This window comes from Herpailurus yagouaroundi, unplaced genomic scaffold (genome assembly GCF_014898765.1).
Source record: "Herpailurus yagouaroundi ecotype Mexico unplaced genomic scaffold, PumYag 355, whole genome shotgun sequence".
NCBI classification, from domain to species: Eukaryota; Metazoa; Chordata; class Mammalia; order Carnivora; family Felidae; genus Herpailurus; species Herpailurus yagouaroundi.
Window position 1 is genome coordinate 1,595,531 of NW_024412572.1, and position 23,626 is coordinate 1,619,156.

The 23,626-nt window shown below is 43.7% G+C and overlaps 1 protein-coding gene across 1 annotated transcript in view; it reads left to right on the forward strand.

The window, feature by feature from the left end:
* The first annotated feature begins 580 nt into the window (after positions 1-580).
* Positions 581-23,626, forward strand: part of LPCAT3 (lysophosphatidylcholine acyltransferase 3) — a 39,863-nt gene continuing 16,817 nt past the window's right edge. The window contains exon 1 of the mRNA XM_040462600.1: positions 581-779. Within this exon, the coding sequence (XP_040318534.1) occupies positions 629-779 (151 nt within the window). The 5' untranslated portion in view covers positions 581-628. The remainder of the gene's footprint in view (positions 780-23,626) is intronic.

Sequence of the window (23,626 nt, forward strand, 5' to 3'; positions counted from 1 at the left end):
CTCCCGACACCCTTGCGAAGGGAAGGCGGCGTGCCCAACGGTTTGAGAACCGCCCAGAGGTACCGTTAGGAGGCGCTCGCGAAACTGCTCCAGGAATTCCCGCCCTCCCCGTTACATGCCCCAGTAACCCCGGCGCGCCGGCGACCGAGAGTAACCTCGCGGTCGGGTGACGGACCCCCCCCGCCCCGACTCTCGCCTGCTCCCAGCTCAGCCAATGGGAAGGCAGCGCACGAGCCGGCCGGACACTCGCCCTCACCGACTCCTCCCCCAAGCAGTTAGAACCGAGTTGTACAATCACCTCGCCGCCGGCTTTAGACTTTTCCAATCGCAACTCAAGTTCCCGATCCCAAGCCCCGCCCCTCGGCCTGCCCCGCGTTCATTCTCGGCGGGAGTCACCTTTGCTTTACAAACGTTCAGACCCGCCCTCTGCTTACCTTGCTGCGTTAGGCCCCGCCCCCTACCCGGACGGACCAATAGCCAAGGGAGCCTGGAGCCACTGGGCGGGCCTGCAACCAATGCGCACGCCGTGGGCGGGCTCCGGGCCGGAATTGGGGGTGAAGCTACAGCCTTGTGCCCACATTCGGGGCGCGCGGAGCTGGGGGGTCCCTGGGGGACGCCCGGAGCTAAGATGGCGTCTGTAGCTGAGGGGGACGTGGGGACGGTGGCGGAGCTGGCGAGGGTGCTGCGGTGGGGTTTCGAGGAGCTGAGCCTTAACAAGTTGGCGACGTCCCTGGGCGCGTCGGAACAGGCGCTGCGGCTCATCATCTCCATCTTTATGGGTAAGGACCCTCCTGCCTCGCTCCGCCCCCTCGCGGAGTCCCCAGGGAATAGGGACGTGACACCCCCCCCCCCCCTCCACTTTCCGGAGCCACCCAGGAGGGCTTTGTGAGGTCCGGATGTGAATCCTCAATCATGCCAACCAGCTGTCGGGAGGAAGACAAGTCTTTTCGAGTCTGGGGGTGCCGTGCCCTCTGAACCTCTTCACCTTTCTCTTCGACCCCTGCTCTACCCTTCTGGCCCCTCATTTGAAGCCACCACCGTCTCCTCATGCCATGATCTCATCTACCCCGTGTCCCCACGACCTATCCTTATTTGTCTCTCTTGAGTTCTACTCTCTGTCCATGTGTACTGCTGTCTGTTATTAATATCAACTCTCACACATGCGCGCTTCTTGTGGTAGGCAAAGGCCCCCTAACTTAGGTATTAGCTTTGTGGGCCCTTAAGCCCCATATCTATACTTCCATATTCGGAGCCTTTTTCTGCATTGCCAGCTTCCATTATACTTCTCTTTTCTGTCTTGTTTCTAATATTTTCTTCTTATACCATATTGCTTCTCCCCCACCCTTAACCACTCACCTGCCATTTACCCTGGAATATTATTTTAATACTGGGTTTGGGAAACAGGACTGACAACCCCCTTAAAACTATGCTACTCCAAGCGTTTATGACCTATATGGTTCAAAGGATGTGATGTGTCTGACTTTATGTCACAACAAGCTATATTATAACTGGTTTATAGGCTTTTTTTACTGTATCTTTCTTCCATGGTTTTTAATACATGGAAACAGCATGGCACAATGATTAAAAAAAAAAAAAAGTGTGGACTTGAAAGGCAAGCAAGTCAGACCCAGCCCTGCTGCTCCTTGCAAACTGTGGGGCCCTGGGCAAGTCACTTAACTTCTCTGGGCCTCGATTTTCTTACCTATGAAATGAGAATAAGGTGTACCTAATAGGACTGTTGTAAAGCCCTGTAATAGTTCAGAGGTCAAGATCTGATGCATAAATCTTGAGTAGTTGGAAGGTTTTGTGAAGGTTATGGGACTTTAGCTGGTATAGTAGGGGTGGGGAAGAACTAAGCAAACAGCTCTGGGACAAGAGCAGATTAGAGATCAGAATGGTAAGAAGTTTGAGATAAAAGTTGAGCAGATGTGCCTTAAACGCCAGAAAGAAGTTTGTAACGTATCCAGTAGTCAGTCAGCAGAGACGTGAACATATAATATTACCTAAGGGTGTTAACTAGATCTAGATAACGTGAGAGGCATCAATTTACGTTTAAACAACCTTGGCAACTAATATAATTGTTACTTGCCTTTTGTATATAAAACCAAGGTGATCTTCCTTTCTTCCAACTGAAGGTCACCTTTTCCCTCCCTTGTGGAATTGTTAAATTTTAGAGGTGAAAAGGACCTCCCGTGTCTCTTAGGTCTAACCCAGAGTTGTCAACATTCCAATCTAGAGTTCTTTGCACCACAGCAGCTTTGAACTTCTACTCCTTCAGCCTTGTCTCTGACCCAGTTATTTGTTGGGGTTGTAATTGGCAATTAGGAGTGTTTACATTCATTAGTTTGGAAGCTCACTGTTGATTTCTCAACTATAAATTGAGAACGTAACACAGGTAGCAACAAATTATTAGGGGGCAACCTGTTAAATGGAGCTACGGCTGGAATTAGGACTTGGACTTGGTCCCTTTTTTGCTGACATAATTGAATACTGCCTGTGTGCTCCTGGTGGGCCACTGCTCTGTACTGTCCTGGGGCATACAACTGACTGGGACATTGTTTTTTCTCCATGTCCTTCTCTCCTCATTACCATGCGTTATCAAGTGATAAACACTTGGTGAATACGTCTGCCAAACTCCTGAGGCCCCTTGCCAGTCTACCATTTCCCAGCTCCTCCCTTCCTATCTCACATGTCCTGTTGCCTTCAGTAACTCTGGGTTTCTCATGTTTAGATTGACTTGGGGCCTCATGTTGCTTCCTATCAGCCATAGCTCTTCCACATGGATATATAGGATTGTGTTTTCTAGGTATGGATTAAATATATACATGCAAACACAAGTTGATAAGCTTGACACATGCCTGGAAGAAAGAGTGCATTCTGGTTGTAAATGTTTTCCTTACAAAGGTATTCTCATGTCTGTGTATTGTAACCTAGAAACGAGTAGCCTTTCAGTAATGGAGTTCCTGGTTCCGGAACTCCGCTGTCTGGGGGAACTGGGATACTGAAGGAAATCCTTGTTAGAGGTACCAAGAAGGCCTGTAGTCCAAAATGATTTCTGACTCCCTTTCTACTACTTCAAGATTAATTTAGGTTAAAAGCACTTAAATGCAGATACCCCAAGGGAAGAGTCAGGTATATCAAGCATTCACGTTTTAAAGTGTGAATAACTTTTAATTGGATAGTCTCATTGCTCTTTCTTAACATCTTATTTTTTCCTACTTAGGTTCTGTATACTGATCTCGGGGTGGGCCATAGATCATTAAAGCAGTAGCTTTCAAACCTTTGTGGCTCAGACCCATGGTGAGAAATATGTTTCATATCCTGACCCAGTACACATGTGCACTTATATATGTATTTGAAGCACGTTTCAGAAAACGTTACTTATCCTTACATATGCGGTGTGTTTTTCTATTTTGTTTTTTAGTAGTGTTTATGACCCACTAAATTGATTTCATGACCTACTAATGGGTTACAAGTAGGTTGAAAAATCTTGAGTTAGAAGCTGTAATTTTTAATATTCAGTACTTCAGGGAAAGGATAAGCTTATGAGGATTAATGCATTGGAGTATCCTGAACAGCCAGAAGACTCCATTAAAGGGATGTGTCTGTCTATGTTTGTCCTTTGTGTGATTGCAAGGAATTTGGTGGAAGATGAATTTTGCTATGGTGTTGGCAAATACTGCCAGAAAACATCTCCCCTTCAACAGCTGGGGTCTCATCACTCCTTAGATACTTAATAACATGAATTGTTCCAAATAAATTCAACAGAATATGCCTACTGTGAGTTAAACCCCATGCTTGAGCCTGCAAGGACAAGGGCATTGGTGCAGTATGAGTGATAGAGCCAGGCACTCAAAAGTATGGCTTACGGTTAGTGGGTAGGGAATGGGCTTGAGATAAGTACTCTAATAACCACAATAAAAGGCAGAAGTCTAAGTGCCATGAGACCATTACAAAGGTTATGAGATTGAAAGATTGGCCCTTTAATGAACTTTGAAAGCTGAATAAGGTTCCAGCAGACAGAGATGGTAAGACACAAGGAATAGAGTGAGCAAAGGTATTGAGGTAGGAATGCGTGGTGACACGGTCAAGGAACAGGAAGTAGTCCACTTGGACTAAAGCAGGAGTTAAATAGAGAAGTGGTGGAAATAAGACTGGAAAGTTAGGTCGTAGAGCCTTGAAAGCCAAGGTAAGGGGGACAGGTAAGGGGAAAGCCAAGAGTAGGGAATCCCTGGAGGTATTTGTAAGGGATATAATGTGACCAGAGCTGTATTAGGAAGATAATACAGCATAGGGTGATTTCAAGTAGACACAGACAAGAAGTTGGGAAACCAATGAGAAAGAACAATGATCTAGATGGTTATATTGGCTTGGAGGCAAGGTGGTTGCACCAAGAGGGAAACATAGGGTTCTCATGTGAAATATTTTAGGAACACAGAATCTTTTCTTTTTCTTTTAATTTTTATTTTAGAGAGAGAGAAAGCAGGAGCAGAGGAGAGAGGCAGAGAGAGAATCTTAAGCAGGCTCCACACTCAGCGCAGAGCTCCATCCCATGACCCCGGGATCATGACCTGAGCCTAAATCGAGTCAGACACTCAGCTGACTAAGCCATCCGGGCACCCCCTGGAACACAGAATCTTTTAAAAGGTAGATTCTGAAAAAATAAATAAATAAATAAAAGGTAGATTCTGTATGCACGTTCATCTACACAGCTGCTCATGTCAAAAATCTAAGAATCAGCCCTGCCACTTTAACTCTGTCCCCACATCCCAGTCCCCAAGTCCTATCAATACCACCTCCATATTATGTCTCAAATACATCTACTTTTCTCCATCACCACAGCTGCTGACTGTCACCAGAACTACATGAGTAGCCTCCTGACTGGTCTCTAATTCTGTCCTTATCCCTCCCAAAGCAAAGAGGTCTTGATGCTGTGCCTTTCCTGCTCAGAACTCTTCGCAGGCTTCCATATGTGGCTAGTAAGCCCCTGCCTGCTGTTCCAGCCTCATCTCAAGCAAGTTCACAACTATTTTTTTTTAACTTTTTTTTTTTTTTTTTTTTTTTTTGAGAGAGAGGGGTTGGGGGGCAGACTGAGAGGGTCCACGCTGAGCATGGAACCCGACACAGGGCCCACAACCTAAGACCCTGACCCTGACCTGAGCTGAAACCAAGAGTCAGACACTCAACCACCTGAGCCATTCACATGCCCCTCACAACTTTTCAGCCTCAAGGCATTAAGCCCTTTCCTACCTTGGAGCCTATGTAGCTGCTAATGCAGGTGCCTAGAATTTTCTTCATTCATTCACCTAACAGACATCTTTCATCTTTCAGGTCTCAGTTCAAATTGTCACTTTTTCTGAGAGTTCTTTCCTGACTCTCATTTTTTTTTCCCCAATATATGAAATTTATTGTCAAATTGGTTTCCATACAACACCCAGTGCTCATCCCAAAAGGTGCCCTCCTCAATGCTCATCACCCACTTTCCCCTCCCTCTCACCCCCCATCAACCCTCAGTTTGTTCTCAGTTTTTAGGAGTCTCTTATGCTTTGGCTCTCTCCCTCTCTAACCTCTTTTTTTTTTTTTTTTTCCTTCCCCTCCCCCATGGGTTTCTGTTAAGTTTCTCAGGATCCACATAAGAGTGAAAACATATGGTATCTGTCTTTCTCTGTATGGCTTATTTCACTTAGCATCACACTCTCCAGTTCCATCCATGTTGCTACAAAGGGCCATATTTCATTCTTTCTCATTGCCACGTAGTACTCCATTGTGTATATAAACCACAATTTCTTTATCCATTCATCAGTTGATGGACATTTAGGCTCTTTCCATAATTTGGCTATTGTTGAGAGTGCTGCTGTAAACATTGGGGTACAAGTGCCCCTATGCATCAGCACTCCTGTATCCCTTGGGTAAATTCCTAGCAGTGCTACTGTTGGGTCATAGGGTAGGTCTATTTTTAATTTTTTGAGGAACCTCCACACTGCTTTCCAGAGTGGCTGCACCAATTTGCATTCCCACCAACAGTGCAAGAGGGTTCCTGTTTCTCCACATCCTCTCCAGCATCTATAGTCTCCTGATTTGTTCATTTTGGCCACTCTGACTGGTGTGAGGTGATAGCTGAGTGTGGTTTTGATTTGTATTTCCCTGATAAGGAGCGACGTTGAGCATCTTTTCATGTGCCTGTTGGCCATCCGGATGTCTTCTTTAGAGAAGTGTCTATTCATGTTTTCTGCCCATTTCTTCACTGGGTTATTTGTTTTTCGGGTGTGGAGTTTGGTGAGCTCTTTATAGATTTTGGATACTAGCCCTTTGTCTGATATGTCATTTGCAAATATCTTTTCCCATTCTGTTGGTTGCCTTTTACCTGACTCTCATTTTATATGATGTCCCCTGCTGTGCTCTCTCATATTGACTAAAACTTCCTCCCAAGTGTATATTCCAATTTGTAATTATATATTTGCAGAGAAGAGCAGAAACCATGTAAGTTTTGTTCACGACAGTATTCCCGGAGCTTAAGCACCTGGCTTATGGAAAAGGCCCAAGAAATATTTCATACATTCACACATGAATACATGAATGAATGACTTGGCAACTGATTAAATGGAGGATAAAGAAGTCGTTCGTAAAAAACTCAGTCCAGATGGGGCACCTGGGTGGCTCAGTCAGTTAAGCAATCTGACTTCTGCTCAGGTCATGATCTCACAGTTTGTGGGGTTGGAGCCCCGCGTCAGGCTCTCTACTGTCAGGGTGGAGCCTGCTTCAGATCCTTTGTCTCCTGTCTCTGCCTGCCCTGCACACACTCTCTCTCTCAAAAACAAACATTTAAAGAAAAAAAAACAACAACAACAATGCAGTCTAGGGCACCTGGCTGGCTTAGTTGGTAGAGCATGTGACTCTCGATCTCAGGGTTGTAAGTTTGAGCCCCAGACTGCGTGTAGAGATTACTTAAGAAAATAAAATTTGGGGGCGCCTAGGTGGTTCAGTCGGTTAGGCATCTGATTTTGGCTCGGGTCATGATCTCACAGTTCGTGAGTTTGAGCCACATTGGGCTCTGTGCTGACAGCTCAGAGCCTGGAGCCTGCTTCGGACTCTGTGTGTCTCTCTCTCTCTGCCCTTACCCCACTCATGGCCTCCCTCCCTCTCTCCCTCTCTCTCTCTCTCTCTCTCTCTCTCTCTCTCTCTCTCTCTCTGTCTAAAAAATAAATAAACATTAAAACAAATTGTGTTTAATAATAAGTAAAAAATTAAATAATAAATAAAATCTTAAAAAAAAAAAAACAGTCTTTCTGCCTGGGTGGCTGGAAAGATAACAGTATCTCACAAATGCAGAGAAGTCGAAAGGAGTGTCAGATACTGTTCAGTGCCAGCAGTGGTCTAGTTTTGGATTTGCTTTAGGCTCCAAGGGCAACTCCAGGTGTCTTAAGGGTTGTGAAACCCAATCTTAAGTTCAGGAGAGAAGTGGGACTAAATATAGTTTTAGGAGTCAATATTGGTATTATAATTGAATCAGGGAGGGAATGAAATGCCGTGGAAAAGCTTACACAAGAGAGAAGAGAACCCAATTGTTGTTGACTGAGTATGTTAACCTTGCCACCCCGTGTCAATAATAACAATTGCTGGCATTTATTAAGGATTTGGTACGTACCAGACATTGTCTGAAGTGCTGAACAATACCCCACCTACACCTGCCAATTACTCATGAGATAATTGTAGTGCTGTGATCATTGCCCTTGTGGAAACTGAGGCCTTCAAAGGTTAAGTAACTTGCCTAAGCTCATACCTGTTTCTACCCAACTCTAAAGTCCCTGTCTTTACCACCCTGGGATTGCAAACTGTGGGAGTGGAAAAGATCAATGCTGTGGGTATCCTTTTAGTTTATGTGCTTAAACCAATATGTAATCAGGATATGAAATACCTCGCAGGGTCTAAAGCTGGAGCTGGCCAAATGGAGCAGATGGCCACCTGCTTAAGTATGAGTATTCTCTAGTCTTGGCCATGACTGTGGCTTGGCTATTAGACTGATCAGAAGTTGCACTTAAAGAGTAAGGATTCCTTCCTCAGAGGTTCAGGTTAGCATCACTAAGGTTAACAGTCTTTAAAATCAAAGTAGGTCCTACAATTCAGTTCCCTTTGTTTTTTGGGGGTTTTTTTGGTTTTTGTTTTTTGTTTTTAATTCAGTTCCCTTTGGACCAAAGTCAGGTCTGGTCGTTCAGAACTAAATCTATTATTCAGTGCAAAAAGCCTTCTTCAGGTAGCACTGAAATTACAATGTGAAGAGACCAAGGCCAAGCCAGATGGAAATTAAACAGCATTAACTACACAGATGGGACTTTTGACCATAATACAAAGCAGGGTCCAGAAATTCTACTACTGAAAAGTAAGAGGGTTGTCTTAGGTGACTTTCAAGCCTTCTTCCAATTCTAGAAGTGTAGATATATTCTACATTTTTAGACTTTATCTTTATTCTGATTCATAGCCACAGATTTTATCATAATCTAACTCTTCCTCTTTGGAGATTTCTTTTAAATATATTTTTCCAATTCCTTTTTATCTGCACTCCAATATCTTACATTGCACAAAACTTTTCTTGAGTGCCAGTATTACTTTTTTTTTTTTAAGTTTATTTATTTTGAGAGAGAGAGAGAGAGAATGCATATGCATGTATGCGCTAGCTGGGGAGGGGCAGAGAGAGAGGGAGAGGCAGAATCCCAAGTAGGTTCTGCACTGTTAGTGTGGAGCCCCACGCGGGGCTCAAACACAAGAAACATGAAATCATGACCTGAGCCGAGATCATTTGATCCGCGCTGATGGAACAGAGCCTGCTTGGGATACTGTCCCTCTCTCTCTCTCTCTTTCACTCTCTCCCTCTATCCCTTCCCTGCTAGTGAGCACGTACTCTCTCTCTCTCTCCCTCTCTGTCAAAATAAATAATCTTTAAAAAAATATTTGCGGGCACCTGGGTGTCTCATTTGGTTAAGCATCCGACTTTCGCTCAGGTCATGATCTCACAGTTCGCAGGTTCAAGCCCTGTGTCAGGCTCTTCGCTGACAGCTCACAGCCTGGAGCCTGCTTCAGATTCTGTGTTTCCCTCTTTCTCTGCCCTTCCCCCACTTGTGCGCTTGATCTCTCTCTCTCTCTCTCTCTCTCTCTCTCTCTCTCTTTCTCAAAAATAAACATTAAAAAAAAAGAAATACAAAACTCAAGAAAAAGAATGACTCCATAAAAAAAATTTGCAAATCTTTTTTTTTTTTTTTTTTAAAGAATCACGGGGTGCCTGGGTGGCTAGGTCAGTTAAGTGTCCAACTTGGGCTCATGTCATGATGATCTAACAGTCCATGAGTTCGCGCCCCGTGTCTGGCTCTGTGCTGACAGCTCAGAGCCCCGAGACTGCTTTGGATTCTGTGTCTCCCTCTCACTCTGCTCCTCCCCCTCTCACACTCTGTCTCTCTCTCTCAAAAATAAACAAACATTAAACAAAAAATTAAAGAATCATTTATTTGCAGAGGCATGTGTAAATTTGGGCCCATGAGATTATATGCACAAGCTAATTTAACAAAAATAATTATATACCCACTGACATTATTAAATCCGTCTGGGGAGCCATCAGAACTCACCAGATGTGTTCAGTGCAGCAGCCTTTTAAAAATGGGATTGGTTTTCAAAAAAATGGCATTTCAGCTGAACCTTAAAGGTTATGGAAGATTCTAGTAAGGGAGAGATGAGAGAGGAAGCTTTCCAGCTGCAAAGAATAATGAACATATATGTGGAGACCAGGAAAAGTGAGAAAAACCTGAGGAACAGTAAGTGGGCTGGTTTGATTGGAACAATAGAGAATCCATAAAGGAATAGTAGAGAAGAACCTGATAGACCTCTCAGGTAGGTAAGGGGTGAAATGGTGGAGTTAAGGTAGTAGGAGGTGTATTGTCTTTAAACACCTGCAGGCCTAAGTACAAATTCTGCATTAAATAATGTACCAGCTGTGTTACAATAGACTAATTATTAAATTTCAACCACCCATTTCCTCATGTTCCCGAAGGCCGATATTACCAAAGAATTGAGGTTAAGGATTAAGCAGTTTATCTGATATTTAAATTGGATTTAATTCCTAACAAGCAACAATATTTCAAAACAGAATGTGAAATTTACATGAATTTTTAAAATAGCGTAGTCATCAAAGAAATGTTTTATTTCTAGAGAACTGCTTAGGCATACCCTTTGTGTGGACACATTCATTCTTCTCTGGAAAAGTTTGGGAAGCTCATTAGGGTGTGAGGACTGAATGAGATAAAATGTATAAACAATGGGGGCACCTGGGTGGCTCAGTCGGTTTAAGTGTCCAACTCTTGATTTCGGCTCAGGTTATGACCTCACGGTTCCTGAGATCCAGCCCCACCTTGGGCTCTGCACTGATAGCACGGAGCCTGCTTGGGATTGTCTCTCCCTCTCTCTCTGCCCCTCCCCTGCTCATGCGTGCACTCTCTCGAAATAAACTTAAATATATATATATATGTAAGCATCTGACCAAGCCTAACCCAAGGTAGTTTTAAATAATTGCTCTCTTCCTTCCCTCAACAAATATTCATCTCCTTCCTTTCCAAGTAGACTCTATGGTCTTGGGACCAGAGTCATGAGCACCTCCTAGCGTCTCCTGGCTTGCATCCTAGGAACTTGTTAGAAATGCAAATTCTTTTTTTCTTTTTTTTTTAATGTTTATTTATTTTTGAGAGAGAGGAGACAGAGCACAAATGGGGGAGGGGCAGAAAGAGAGGGAGACAGAATCCGAAGCAGGCTCCAGGCTCCAAGCTGTCAGCACAGAGCCCGACGAGGGGCTTGAACTCACAAACCGTGAGATCCTGACCTGAGCCGAAGTCAGACACTCAACCAACTGGGCCACCCAGGCGCCCCTAGAAATGCACATTCTTAGGTCTGCCCCAGACCTGCTAAAGATGGGGCCTGATGATCTGTGTTTTAACATGTCCTCTAGGTTATAGTAACTACCCTGAGGTTTGAGGATCACTGGTTTATTTCTTCTGGTAGCTGTTTTGTAATACTTGGTGTCCCCATAGTATCTTCAGCTTTTTGAAATGGTGTCGTATCCCGTGATCTTTGTAATAAACAAATTTCTCAGATTCTTATTGCTTAGTTTTCCCTATTTGCTAGCATCACTTGTTATTCCTCAAATACTATTATTATTACCAAATTACGCTGTTAATGTTATTATAACAATGATACTGTTAGATCATCATCATCTTCATTGTCTAACTAACATCATTATCTCCACCATCTGTTTCACACTTTTGATGAGAAGGTTAAATGTAGAGGAGGTTTTTTTTGCGGAAGATTGTTAGACTAATAGTTCCATCTTTCCTCTTCTGTCTTGCATCAGCCACCTCCAGCAGTATAGCATTCTCCTAATCGATTGCCTCACATTTCTTAACACAGTTGATAAACTGACTTGTAGCTCTAACAAAAACGAGGTGCCCCAGTCGCGGCTGCCAGGGAAAGCTGTCCTTCCCAAGCACAGAGTTTTTTAAGGTAGTGGTGTGTGTTTGTGTTGACATTTTTTCAGCAATTGGCTGAAGTCCAGGGCCAAGAGATTTAGGGCCCACCTAGAGTTCTCTTGGTGAAGCAGTAATAGCTCCCTAGAGGCCTTCAAAGCCTATCTGTGATTTGTGCAGCCCAAAAGATGATGTTGTATGCAGCTTTATTTCTACCCCGTTTTCAAAATGAGAAGAGTAGGGGGTGTGTAAGACACTAAAAATAAGGATAAGTAATTTCTGGATAAGAATTGCCTTTGGGCTTAAAATGGACTGGTTTTTAAATCCAAGTTCCTCTCTACTCAAGCACTGGCTTTGAAGATAAAGTGAGATTCATTAAATTCTGGACACCTTGCACCAAGTATTCTAAGAACCATATGTACCAAAATTGTTAGTAATAGAGGCTTCTGATAGAAATGCCACTGCATTCTAGCTGTAGGGACATTTGTCAGAAAGTGGGTAGAAGATCAGGCCAAAAATGAGCAGACCCAGGTTTTGTTTTTGACTCACATGAAGTCACCAAGTCGACTATTTAAATGCCCCACTCCAAGCATGGGCTGTGTTTAAATTAAAAATAAAAAGCTCTTGTCAATTAAAGATGCTTTTCAGTACCAAGTATTCATGTTGCTATGGCATTTTCAGAAGAAAGGCGTACATGGTCATTCTGCTGCATAAAATATAAGTGGTGAGGTAGTAATTTTGTAGGCAGTTTACTAAAAAAAAAAAAAATAGAGGATTCACGTATATATATCGTATACAGATCTGAGGCAGATATGGGATCCCAGGAAGCTAACGTTCTGATCACTGTATATTTGTAAATGCTGTGATGAGAAGTGGCTTCCATGTAGACATGGTAAATGCCTTATAGTTCCCGAGGTTTCCGATTTCTGCTGTGATAGCAACTCTAAACTCAGATGCACTTGGACACCACTCTGGATCACTGTCCATAAATACAAAACTTCTGTTTGTAAGCCAGCAAGCAGAGGCCAACTGGAACGGTGCCCTTTTAAGTTTCTTATGACATATACCTCTGACGAAAGGGAGAAAGATTGATTATAGTTAGCGTACAAATAAAGTGGGGCTCTGACTAAAAATATCAAACCATTAGTGCTACTAGAAATCCTCATTCTTTAGCCAAAGGATAATCTGACTGCACTCTTTAATTCTTCATTGAGTCTTCTGAAAGAGTAGTCAACAAAAGCAAAGCTAGGAACTAGGTGCCATACAATTATATTATTTACACTAAGAACCCAACATAATTATGGGGACCCAGATCATCATATCACCAGAAGCTCCAAATTTCTTCAAGTCTTACCCTCTTGGTTTATATTCTAAAGTATCTTTTAATTCTAAAATATATAATTTTTAGCTTTTAAAAATCTTCCCAAATATTCAAGTAATATTGAATGTAGAATTGAATATTGAATATAGAAAGAAATCGGTCATTTCCAACTTTTGTACATCCAAGGATACTGCCAAGAAAATGAAAAGATAACCCACAGATTATGAAAATATTTGTAAATCATACATATGGTAAGGATCTAGTGTCCAGAATACATCAAGAATTCTTGTAACTCAATAAGAAAAAGACAAATAACTCAATTAAAAAATGGGCAAAGGATATGAATAGACATTTGCCTAAGGAAGACATACAGTTGCCCAATAAGTACATAGAAAAATGCTCAACTCATTAGTCATTAGGGAAATGCAAATTAAATGACATTACGTATCACTTCACACCCTCTAGTATGACTGTAGTCCAAAAACAAAACAAAACAGGAATAAGAAAGTGTCGGTGAGGATGTGGAGAAATTGGAACCCTTGTGCATCGCTGAAAGGAATGTAAAACAGTGCAGCCACTATGGAAAACAGTTCAGCAGTTTCTCAAAGTTAAAGTTACAGTATGACCTAGCAATTCCACCCCTCGTTTCTTTTTTTTTTTTTTTTCCAACGTTTATTTATTTTTGGGACAGAGAGAGACAGAGCATGAACAGGGGAGGGGCAGAGAGAGAGGGAGACACAGAATCGGAAACAGGCTCCAGGCTCCGAGCCATCAGCCCAGAGCCCGACGCGGGGCTCGAACTCACGGACCGCGAGATCGTGACCTGGCTGAAGTCGGACGCTTCACCGACTGCGCCACCCAGGCGCCCCGCCACCCCTCGTTTCTATACTCGAGAGAATCGAAAGCACACGTTCACACAAAAACTTGTACAACATTTGCGTCCTATGTTCATAGCACTATTATGATGGCCCAAAAGTGGAAACAACCTATTTGTCCACCAACTGATGAATGAATAAACAAAATGTTATATTCCTATGGTGGAATACTATTCAGCCATAAAAAGGGAAGTGCTGCCACCTGCTACAATGTGGATGAACCTTGAAAACATTATGCTAATGTTTTCATTATGTTAATATTGTGCCAAGAAGTGGCCACATTTTGTATGATTCCATTGGAATAAAATGTTCAGAATAGGGGTGCCTGGGTGGCTCAGTCAGTTAACCGGCTGACTCTTAATTTCCGCTCAGATCACGATCTCGCTGTTTGTGGGTTCTAGCCCTGCATCAGGCTCTGAGCTGACCATGCAAAGCCTGCTTGGGATTCTTTCCCTCATCTCTCTCTCTCTCTCTCTCTCTCTCTCTCTCTCTCTCTCTCTCTCAAAATAAATAAATACACTTAAAAAAATTTTTTAATAAAATGCCCAGAATAAGTGGGGCACCTAGGTGGCATAGTTCAGCGTCCGACTCTTGATTTCGGCTCAGGTCATAACATGGTTATTGAGTTTGAGCCCCGCATTGGGTTCTGCTCTGACAGAGTGGAGCCTGCTTGGGATTCTGTCTCCGTCTCTGTCTGCCTCTCTGTCTCCCTCCCTCTCTCTCAAAATAAATAAACTTTTTTTTTTAATGTCCAGAATAAGTAAATTCATAAAGACAGAAAGTAGTTTGGTGGTTGCCAGGAGATGAGATGGGGAGGGGGGGGTGAATTGGGACTGAGTGCTCAGAGAGGTGGGGTTTCTTGTCAGGGTGATGGAAATGTTCCAGCATTAGACCCTGGGGATGCTTGGACAACAATGAGAATATAGCAAAATTCAGTGAATTCTACACTTAAAAAAAAGGCTAAAGAGGGACTGTGTACGATCACAGGTAGAGCAGAACCCAGCAATTAACAGCTATTCAGACTCATGAGGACAATTACAGGGCGTAATGCTGTTATCTTTCCTTCTGTTAGAATCTTAGATGTAAGAAAGGGTTTATTGTTTCATTTGCTGAAATACCTGCAGAGAAAAAAGTCTCACCTACCTTGTTTGTATTTACAAAGATCAGATTTGACAACTCTAAACTCTAGAGAGAAATTATCATGACCAGCAGGTGGGAGGGGTGGAGAAAGAACAGCTAATTAGCCACTTGGGCCTTGTGATGGGGCAACCGTCAGGCAACCTTAGGCAAGATCAAGTCACCATAGGAGCGAAGGACCCGTTTCTCCACTGAAACCCAGTGCCATAAATTCAAAGGGCGCGGGTGGGGGTGGGGAGGGCCTCACGTTACTACACACCAGTTAGACGTTTTTGAGAGAGAACCATAACGCACAAAATCCAGAAAGCATTAAAAATGGGGGGCGGGGAGGAACACTTCAGGTCTGTACAAGGGAAGGAAGAGGAGGAAGCAATAACAGAAAGGGCAGGAAAGGAAAATAAGAGGCAAGAGGAGGGGGGACCGGTCAGAGAGCAGGGAAGGGGGCTGCGCCGTGGGGGTCTGGCCAGCCCGCTGCTTCTCACCGTGCCTGTGATGGGCCTGTTTTCCCAGGTGATAAACATCTATGCTAGATGATTCCTACAGTCCTTTCCTCTCCTGGACCTACACAGATGCCTCTGCCATCTGAAATGCATAGCCATAGTATAACAAAATACAGGATACCTCACCCCCCCACACACACACACACCCCCATGGCCCCACTCGCTTCGCTTCCCTTCGCTTCCCTTCGCTTCCCTTCGCTTCGCTCCGCTCCCTTCCCTTCCCTCCCCTCCCCTCTCCTCCCCACCACTCCCCTCCCCACCGTTCCCTTCTCCTCCCCTCTCTAACCCTGGCTGCATCCTTTGCCTCCTGTGGTCTCTTGATGTACCCAGCGTTTCAGCCACTGTACGTAAAACTGTTAATGAACAAAGAAGAGCGCTTGTAGGCAACGTGTTGCTCCCTTGCTCTGCTCCCTTACTCTGCACGCTGGCTAGGGGTGACCATGTATCTTGAAGTCCACAGCGACAGTCTTTGTGCCCCTTCTCCTCTTCAAAATTTGCTTCCCACATACCACCCTTGCATCCCACGTCCCAGCTGGCTCTCCCTGCCTACCAGTCACAATCCTGTCACAGCCTTCTCAGCCTCACCCCTCCTCAGACCTGTGCCGCCACTGACAGCCGGGATCCTACAGCCACCAACACTGCTGCCAAGCGTCCCCCACCACAACCCCCCACCAGAACTTATTTGGGGAATATGCTTGTCATTTGGAAGATCTTGGATGAAGCCCTGTACCCACGGGATTCTGGGAGTAGAAGAATTTTCTGGCATATGCCTAATTTTGTTGTGGTGGTTGATTTTTTTTTTTTTTTTTTTTTGTATAATCCAAGATTTGGGGGACCTGAAGCTTATATAATCTTGGGAACCTTTTTTAAGAAAAAGGCTACAAAAATAGCTAACAAGTTTCACAAAAACATATGACCATGTGAACATGCTGTTAGCTGCCACCCCCCCCCCCCCACCACTGCCCAGAGTCTTAAATGGGGCCTATGCCAAGGACGAGCCTTGAAACTAAAGCTGTATTCGCTTCATGGCCAATGGTCTTCTTCTGGGAGTAGCGGGTACAATTTACAGACCTTTATTTTTTCAACTTGCTATAGCCTTAATTTAGTTAAATCATAGTGAGGTGGGCAGAGGCCAAACCAGTTGAAAGAATACTCCAAGTTTAAGGTTAGGTATAGATTATGCTTATATAAAATATTTGCCCGTATGTAAGTTTTTAAAAATTTTTTAATGTTTATTTTTGAGAGAGACAAACAGAGCGTGAGCAGGGGAAGGGCAGAGAGAGAGGGAGACACAGAATCTGAAGCAGGCTCCAGGATCTGAGCTGTCAGCACAGAGCCTGACACAGAGCTCAAACCCATGAACCGTGAGATCTTGACCTGAGCCGAAGTCCAACGCTCAACCGACTGAGCCACCCAGGTGCACTGACGTGTAGAATTTTTAAGTGGCCCCAAAGAAATCCATGTATGATGCTTCTATGGATATTTTCTCTTTTAATCTATACAACAACCTGCAGATATGGCTGCCAATTTCCCTATTTCACAGATGAAGAAATTGAGATGCAAATAATCTAAGTAATTTACCCAAACTGCAGAGCTGATTTTCTGAACTAGATTACTCTTGATTCCTGAGTCCAGGGATATTCTAGCTGATCAGATAATTGGCTGCAAGTTGCCACCATGTCGTTTATTAATTTACAGAAAATTAAAATGTGATACACTGTCTTTGCTAAGAAAGGCATTTTGGTGTCTTGACGTGCCTCAAAGTCAGTCTGAACAGCTGTTGTCCCTGTTCCACTAACATGGAGAAAGGCCAGTCAACAGCCTCTTTTAGCTTTAACATTCTTTCAGTCTGTACATTTTTGTAGAATAAGTCGGAGGGGAGAAAAAAATTTATCTACAGTAACAAAGTAACTATGTGACCATTTGAACAAACCATCGTAGTATAGAAAAATACTGTAACCGGACATTCAAACATATGGATAACGATCTTCACATCCCTTCTGCCATCTAATCAGACTTGAAATACTGCGGAGGGCTTGCCTTGATGGACAGCTAACTCCTGGACTAAGAAGCTACTGAGAATCTATTCGTGTCCAACTCCTTGTGGCATAACAAAAAATGGTGACATCAAAGTCAGTCCCCTGTTGGGTCTTAACTTTTCAGCCTTTGTAGCAGATTTTACCAGTTTAGCCAACGTGTGGGTCTATCAGCCGCCAGCACTAAGCTTAACATGGCCTTGCTTATTACTAAGAGCACTTGGTTTAAATGGAGCAGTTAAAGAATTACTCTTGGTGGGACTTTGGGGCAGCTCGGGTTTAGGTTGTTGGGTTGGGTTAAGTGACTAAAAAACTAATATGTATATATTTTTTTGAGAGAGAGAGAGAGAGAGAGAGAGTGCACGCGCAGGGGAAGATCAGAGAGCAATAGAGAGAGAATTCCCAGCAGGCTCCGTACCACCAGCACAAAGCCGAGTATTTCTTAACCTTCATAGCAAACCCTTTTTCTTTCTCACAAGTAACAGCCATCCACTAGTTTACCTTTGAAATGTCCCCTCTATTCGTTGATCCCCAGGACATTTTGATCACTTGTCCCAGTTTTCTTGAATCTTGTATCACATTTGGCAGAATGTTCAAGATACTCAGCTGGAGGACGCTTTGAGAAGGGAACCACTATATTCTTACTGAGCTGTGTGAGGGAAGGCAGGGATGGGGAGTCCCCAAGAATTGGATTAACAAAGAGAGCACAGGAGAGCACCTAGACTTGGCATTAAAATGTAGAGGTTAATTGTTTAGATAGGAGATTAAGCAAACATAAACATGAGTGTGCATGTGTCTGCAGCCAGATGCTTGAATGTAGATTATTGTTGAGCAAAGAATAATACAGCTGTAGCTTTAAAAGCACACAGCTAGGTATTTATTAGTGAGTCGCTAGCAGGTCACTGCCAAGTGCCAAGGCATGTGGCAAGAATATCCGAATGGAAGTCAAGTGATGTGGATTCTAATTTGAGCTGTGCTCTGTTAACCTTGGGCATGCTTGTGATCCCACTTGGGCCTTAGTGTCTTATCTAATGAAGGCCTTGGAGTCAGTGATTTCTAAGATTTCTTCAGGTTCTAAGAATCTGAATATATTATGAATAACCATTCAGCACATAACTCAGCCCAAGCTGTACAGGATTGTCAGAGTGTGGAAGATGTGTTGGCACCTTGCCCTTACTATCCGCAGGCCTAATCTGGTGAAGAGAAACAAAGGACCACTTCTGAACAGATTCCAAAGGTGAGAGCTTCGTCCTCACCTAAACGTCCATAATCTACAGGTGCTCTTCCAGCTGACACAGTGATCAGTAACCGAGCATAACGTGCCTAACCCGTTACCAATTGCTTGAATAGGCAGTGTCGGGCAAAGCTTTCCTGTCCTTTCCATTTGTTTGTCTTCCTTTTCTCTGTATAGTGGTTGGGCACAGGAACTTCCACTTTGATGGAAAAAAAGAAGTGAATGGCAGATCTTCAAAGTAGGAATAGTGACGATAAAATTATCACGTGAAATTATTTGGTAAAAATAAACAACAGGGGCACCTGGGTGGCTCAGTTGGTTGAGCATCAGTTGGTTCGGCTCAGGTCATGATCTCGCGGTTCGTGAGTTCAAGCCCCACGTGGGCTCTGTGCTGACACCTCGGAGCCTGGAGACTGCTTCGGTTTCTGCGTCTTCCTCTCTCTTCCTCTGCCCACGCTCTGTCTCTCTCTCTCTCTCTCTCTCTCTCTAAAAATAAACATTAAAAATTTAAATAAATAAATAAACAACAAATAAGCCACGTTCAAAAGCAGTCCTATTTTATATTCTGGTCTGTAATCCTTGGAAAAATTTAACTGAAATTTGGTTAAAAGAACAGATAGCTGTTTGATAGATCCTTCCAACATGGCCCTGCAGTATTGCCCAAAGCAAGATAGACATTATCTGTGGTAACCTTCCATAGACTAGAAAAATTATAACATCCAGGCAAGATAAGAATGAAACTGGGGCTTTTTCCAGCCATCTCTAACTAGAAATTCCAAAGAGCCTCCGTAATCTTGTCAGTAAACAGTTCCTAAGAGCACTGCTGAAAGCTAAGAAACGGGTAGACAAGAAATAGATGAATTAGACCATGATTGTAGGAAATTGACTACAAAAGGAGTAAGTGGGATTGAACAGTAGCTAGAAGCAGCAGTGAAGGGACAGGGGTAGTGGGAAGGGCTAGAAGGGAAGTTTGAAGTTAGAGGAGATCATGTGCTAGGGGCTTAAGTCACGGACTTAGAGGTGAGACCCATTGGTTAATATCCAGCTGCATGGATTACTCGGCAATCAGCACAGTATAGCTAACTGTTTTTATTTGTTTGCTTATTCAGAAAGTGAAGACAATAATATTATTTCTTCCTTCATTTAATTAGGAGGATTAAGTGGCATAATGTGTGTAAAGTGCTTAACTCAGCACATGCCATGTAGTAAGTACTCGGTAAGCGTTTCGTTGGTATTCACTGGCATTAATGATAATAATAATTGTTATCATTGAGGAAGAAAGAATAAGGAAGCTAGCAAGAAAGACCATAAAGTTCTCTGGTGAGACTGAGATGGCTAGAATTCCAAGGACTGGGCCCGAAGGGAAGGAGGAGATGTTTAAAGAGGAGGAAGGTACATCTTTTCTCTGAATCTGGAGAAAAGGATAAAAGCATGGATTTCAAGCAGATCTTAAGTTTTCTCATGGTCAGTTCCCTGAAGACGATGGTGGAAGACTAAATAAGTGTGTGCTCTCGGGCCCGGGGGTCTTAGCGTAAAGCAGCTGTTAAAAGACAGAAATGTCAGGGCGCCTGGGCTCAGTTGGTTGAGCTTCTGACTCTTGACCTCACCTCAGGTCTTGATCTCAGGGTTGTGAGTTCAAGCCCCACGCTGGGCTCCTCGCTGCACAGGAAGTCTACTTAACAACAAAATAGAAATGTCATTCGAGTCTCATGTTGTATTTGTAAAATACAAGGCAACGGCGCATTCTGTTTTGTATGATTTGTTTTTATATAATGAAGCTACTTAGCAGTTAAATTACTTGGAATTCTTTCTGCAAAACTCGTATTATCCGTCTTCATGTTGGGGTACGTGTACCCAAGGGGTACACAAGGACTTTCCAGGGGATACATGGGCATGGATTAGGGAATTAATTTCCAGGTTTTCAGCTTCCATATGTACTCTTGTCTAAAACTAATAAGCTGAAGACTATCTGCTCTGAAGTTTCTCCTTTCCCAGCTCCCTTAAAGTCACCTGTTAGCAGCCTTAGACAAGTGAAAAAAAGGTATGGTGGGTTGCCCCAGGATGCCACAAAAGTAAAGCAAAGAGGAGCAGTCCCTTTTTTTTTTTTTGTAATTATTTTTTAAAATATAATTAGCATATAGTTGAGCAGCTCTTATTTTATCCAGGTGGCAAACTCATGACAACCTTATCTATCCGGCTTTTTAAAATTGTTTTAATGTTTATTTATTTTTGAGAGAGAGAGAGAGAGAGACTGATCGTGAGCGGGGGAGGGGTAGAGAGAGAGGGAGACACAAAATCTAAAGCAGGCTCCAGTCTCCAAGCTATCAGCACAGAGCCCCACGTGGGGCTAGAACCCACAAACCGTGAGATCATGACCTGAGCCGAAGTCCAGTGCTTAACCAACTGAGCCACCCAGGCACTCCTATTTATTTTTGAGAGAGAAAGAGAGAGAGCCAGGGAGAGGTAGAGAGAGAGAGAGAGAGAGAGACAAAGAATCCCAAGCAGGCTCCGCGCTGTCAGCCCAGAGCCCAGCTCAGCCTCCAACGCACAAACTATAAGATCATGACCTGAGCCGAAATCAGGAGTCAGATGCTTAACCAACTGAGTCACCCAGGCACCCCTTTTATCTATCCATCTTAAAATCAGAATTCAGAAATAAGATGGTCGTTATGAGAGAAGTATTAACATGTTTACTAGAACTTAAAAATGAGCCTAGGCCTCTTTTAACAGAAAGGAAGTCTGATCAAGCTGATTAGCCTGCCATCGGCAGACATTTTCCACACGTACTTAAAGCACAGCTTCAATATACATTTAAAAAACACATCACTTGCTATTGTTTAAATTATAACTAATAGATGACAACTTAAAAATGTGACAGGGTATAGAGTTTTTCATAAGTCTTTTAGGGGCTTATTCCAGCAAAAATCTTGAAGACCATCACAGTGGCTTACTCATCTTTAATTTCTCCTTTTCTGTCATCCCCCCCACATCCAGACAGTCCTGTTGCTTTTTTCCTGTTATGTCCATTTCAGACTGCCCATTTTCCAAACCTTCCTGGCCATTTTGTTATGCTGTTTTGCCCCCCTTGTAGTTAACCCCTCTTGAAGTGACTCTGAAGGGCTCTTTCCTACCTCTGCGTCTTTACTACATTACTCTCCCCCCAGGAGCGCCCTTTCCTTATCTTCTGACTTCTCTGGCCACTACTGATCTCTGTCCTTTCTGACTCCTACAGCATTGGCTATTCCATGCAGTTAGTACTTCAAGAACATCAGTGTTTGATACTTCTCTCTTATCTGCAAAGCTCCCTGGGGGTTAAAAAACACCTCTTTGGTTTCTACCAACATTCCCCTTTTTGCCTAATGCAGCACTGACCATGCATAGTGGATGCTTAATAAACACTTCATTGGCTGCCTAGAGAATATTCTCTCATCCTTTCGTTTTGTCATCCATTCAACAAATATTTTTGAGACCCTTTTTTGTACCAGGATTTGTACTAGGCACTGGGGAGAAAACAGACAAAAATCCCTACTTTCAAAGGCTGATAAATAAACAAAATATGTACTATGTAAATAAATAATTAATTAATTAATTAATAAGTGCTGAGGGGGAAATAGAAAAGTAAAGCAGAGAAGAACAAGAAGTGTGTGTTGGTGGTGAGTGCTGGTGGGGAGGAGAAGGGAGTGTGTGCAATTTTAGATGGGAAGGTCAGGTAAGGCCTCACTGATAAGGTGACATTTTGGTAAAGACCTGAGGGACTGGAGCTTATCTGTACACAGAGCATTTCAGGCAAGGAACCTACTAATGGTGAGGGCTCTGGGGCTGGACCTGCCCGACTGCCTGGACGGGAGAGCCTTGTGGCTGGGGAAGAAGCATGGCGGAGGCAGAGATGGGCCAGAGAAAGCTGCGGAGAGCGAACAGGCCTTGTTGGCTTTGCTGAGTGAGATTGGAGGCCTTCTGAGGGTTTGAGCTGAGGAATGAGCTGATCTGATAGAATAGAATCCCTGTGGGTGGGGCGCTTGAATGGTTCAGTTGGTTAAGCTACCAGCTCTTGGTTTTGACTCAGTTGTGGGTTCGAGCCCCATGTCAGGCTCTGCACTGACAGTGCGGAGCCTGCTTGGAATTCTCTCTCTCTCTCTCTCTGCCCCTCTCCCCCCTCAATATCTCTGTCTCTCTCTTTTTCTCTCTCTCTCTCTCTGTCAAAATAAACTGGAAGAAAAAAAAGAATATCCATGGGTGCTGTGTTAGGCTAGACTGAACAAAGGCAAGAGCAGAAGCCAGGAAGTTAGGTGGCAACTATATAATAATACAGGCCAGAGACGGTGTTGGCTTGGACCAGGGGAAGAGGTGGTCAGATTCTGGGCTTATTTTCAAGGTAGAACAGACAGGCTTTGTTGACTGGCTGGGTTGAGGGTGGAACGTGGCTGGGGAAGTCAAGAATGATGGCAGGGTTGCAGGGTCCCAGTCCTAAGGGAGGGAGGGAGGGGTGAGTTGCTGTTTGCTGAAGTGGGGCAGGCTAGGGGAGGAGCAGGTCTAGGGAGGAGGGTAGGTCGGCAGTGCCATTGCGGAACCTGTTAAATTTGAGGTGTCTGTTAGGCATGCCCCTACTCAAAGTGTTGAGTAGTCCATAGCAGTGTGGGGTCCAAGGAAGCAGTCTGTTCTGGAGATGAAAATTGGGGAGAACTCAGCAAATGGGTGGTATTCACAGCCAGGTGACGAGATGAGATCACTGGGCACTTCACTGTTCAAGCAGAGGTGGCCCAATTCCATTTACTGAGCATCTGATGTGTATCAGGCTTAATATACAAACCCTAAGCTAGATACTCATTTTACTGATGAGACGGGTTAACAGAAACTGAGGACAAAAAGGTTAACCATCAACAAGCCTGAGTCAACAGCTAGTAAGTAACAACTGAGGTCTGTCTTAACTCCAAAGTTCGTGTTCTTCCAACCATACAGCGCCTTAATTCAGTAGTACATTGTATTTTGGGAAAAGTGCTGTTGGCAAGCCGAAGTCAGTACCCTTAT